General features: G+C 36.8%; 1 protein-coding gene across 2 annotated transcripts in view; it reads right to left on the reverse strand.

Annotated features, from left to right (window-relative positions):
- The window catches only part of LOC138057260 (endosome/lysosome-associated apoptosis and autophagy regulator family member 2-like), a 62,357-nt gene that overhangs the window by 42,471 nt on the left and 17,386 nt on the right, over positions 1-2,500 (reverse strand). For both annotated transcript variants that reach the window (XM_068903303.1, XM_068903302.1), the window contains exon 7: positions 870-981. In XM_068903303.1, coding sequence (XP_068759404.1) covers positions 870-981 — 112 coding nt within the window. The remainder of the gene's footprint in view (positions 1-869; positions 982-2,500) is intronic.

Here is a 2,500-nt window from a genome sequence, read left to right on the forward strand (position 1 = left end):
CCTCGTTGGCGATTGTGGCAAAATTGTCATTTTCGCCATATTTGCCAAATTCGCTGCTTTCGCCAACTTTTATGGGGCCCCTATACTGCTTTGTGCTTTGCCTCGTTGGCGATTGTGGCAAAATTGTCATTTTCGCCATATTTGCCAAATTCGCCGCTTTCGCCAACTTTTATGGGGCCCCTTCACTGCTTTGTGTTTTGCCTCGTTGGCGATTGTGGCAAAATTGTCATTTTCGCCATATTTGCCAAATTCGCCGCTTTCGCCAACTTTTATGGGCCCCCTTCACTGCTTTGTGCTTTGCCTCGTTGGCGATTGTGGCAAAATTGTCATTTTCGCCATATTTGCCAAATTCGCTGCTTTCGCCAACTTTTATGGGGCCCCTATACTGCTTTGTGCTTTGCCTCGTTGGCGATTGTGGCAAAATTGTCATTTTCGCCATATTTGCCAAATTCGCCGCTTTCGCCAACTTTTATGGGCCCCCTTCACTGCTTTCTGTTTTTCCTCGTTGGCGATTGTCGCAAAATTGTCATTTTCGCCAAATTCGCCGCTTTCGCCAACTTTTATGGGCCCCCTTCACTGCTTTGTGTTTTGCCTCGTTGGCGATTGTAGCAAAATTGTCATTTTCGCCATATTTGCCAAATTCGCCGCTTTCGCCAACTTTTATGGGCCCCCTTCACTGCTTTGTGTTTTGCCTCGTTGGCGATTGTGGCAAAATTGTCATTTTCGCCATATTTGCCAAATTCGCCAACATTTTCTCATTTTTGCCATTTTTGTTGTTGTGTGCATTTCTGGACATATCTCTGTAAATAAGTCCTGAAAAGCCCCAAGGGGAGACACTAATATATTCACTTCACTTCACTGCACCTCACCTTGTATTTCAATATCTTTGATGTACACAGGGTCCCTGGTACCACTGTCATCACTGTATGTAATGGCTGATGCTTGCCACACAATAACATTCCTTCCAGCTTTCAAATTAATCTGTTAGAAACAAAACTATCATTACAATAAAGGGACTTGTTTTGACATACCTATGCCATCTTCAGTTGTGACGAGTGTTTTACAATTTGAATTTAAACCTATTTATGAGAAAAATACAATGGATGAATTATTGATACATTATTCGCATTATTTACAAAAACAAATTACATGGATTAGCTAAGATAATAAGCTTCAAGACTTCTTATAACTAGGTTTAAATTCAAATTGTAAAACTCATCACAACTGAAGAAGGCATAAGTATGTCAAAAAATGTCTTGTAAAAAAATTTTTTAAAAAATTAAAATGTTTAATTTCACATTAAAATTAAAAATTAAGGGACAACTTTTTCACTATCCAAGAGCTCAATAACCCAAATATCTCCACACAGAAATCAATAATAATATTGTTTTATTATAAAAATTGTCTTTGAAAAATCAGAACCAATTCTTTTTACACCGGTCCATGCAATTCTTTTCAAGCAAGGAAAAATAAAACTAATTTGACACCAGCATTAACTTTCCTTGGTCGACAAACCATAACATTATACATTGTAACCTTTAAAGGAAACCTCCACTAAAACAAGAATACAACTTCAAAATATTTAACATAATGTTTACAATCAAAATTGTTCAAACGTTTTCTAATGGAATCGTGTGTATCCGAAATAAATGAATTTCAAAAACGCTTGTTTTGGTTTTCAAATTTCCGGGCGCCGCCATCTTGAATAATTGTGACGTGTCATGGTTGCCCTATTGTTTTAAAACAAAAGCTCTTTGTGCAAATACAAAAGAGCAACCATTATACGTCACAATTATTCAAGATGGCGGCGCCCAGGAAATTTGAAAACCAAAACAAGCGTTTTTGAAATTCATTTATTTCGGATACAAACGATTCCATTAGACAACGTTTGAACAATTTTGATCGTAAACATTATGTTAAATATTTTGAAGATATATTCCTGTTTTAGTGGAGGTTCCCTTTAAAGATTAAAGGGGCTAGGTCACGCAATTTTAGGCAATTTCAGCACTGATCGAATGGTCGTATACGTAGAATTAACTAAAATATCAAAATAACTGTTCAAAACTATAGAAGAACTGTAACAAAACACCGGGAAGCCAAGAAGGGACATGGATGGACAAAACTGGAGAGGATTGAAATGGATTGATTTCGGTAAATTTGAAAAACGTCGGCCCACCTTTTTTCAAATTTATATCAGTTTATATCAAAATGTCATTTACACAGCTGGAAAATCATTCTCAGTAGTTATGTGGCCGTGATTTTGCAAATGAAAGACTCTTGCTCTGCCAATTTGACGTTTAGAGCTCATAATTAACAAAATTGAACAAAATTACCTAAAATAGCGTGACCTAGCCCCTTTAATGAATCATCTGCTGGCAAATTGCACATGAATCTGTAGGTTGTACTGATCACCAGAACTAAAAGCAGCATCTAAACTAGAGAATTAATAAGTAGGAGGAACTTAAAAACAACCTATGGAAATAATACTCCCATTCATCCT

The sequence above is a fragment of the Montipora capricornis genome, chromosome 7, assembly GCF_036669925.1.
Source record: "Montipora capricornis isolate CH-2021 chromosome 7, ASM3666992v2, whole genome shotgun sequence".
Lineage (NCBI taxonomy): Eukaryota > Metazoa > Cnidaria > Anthozoa > Scleractinia > Acroporidae > Montipora > Montipora capricornis.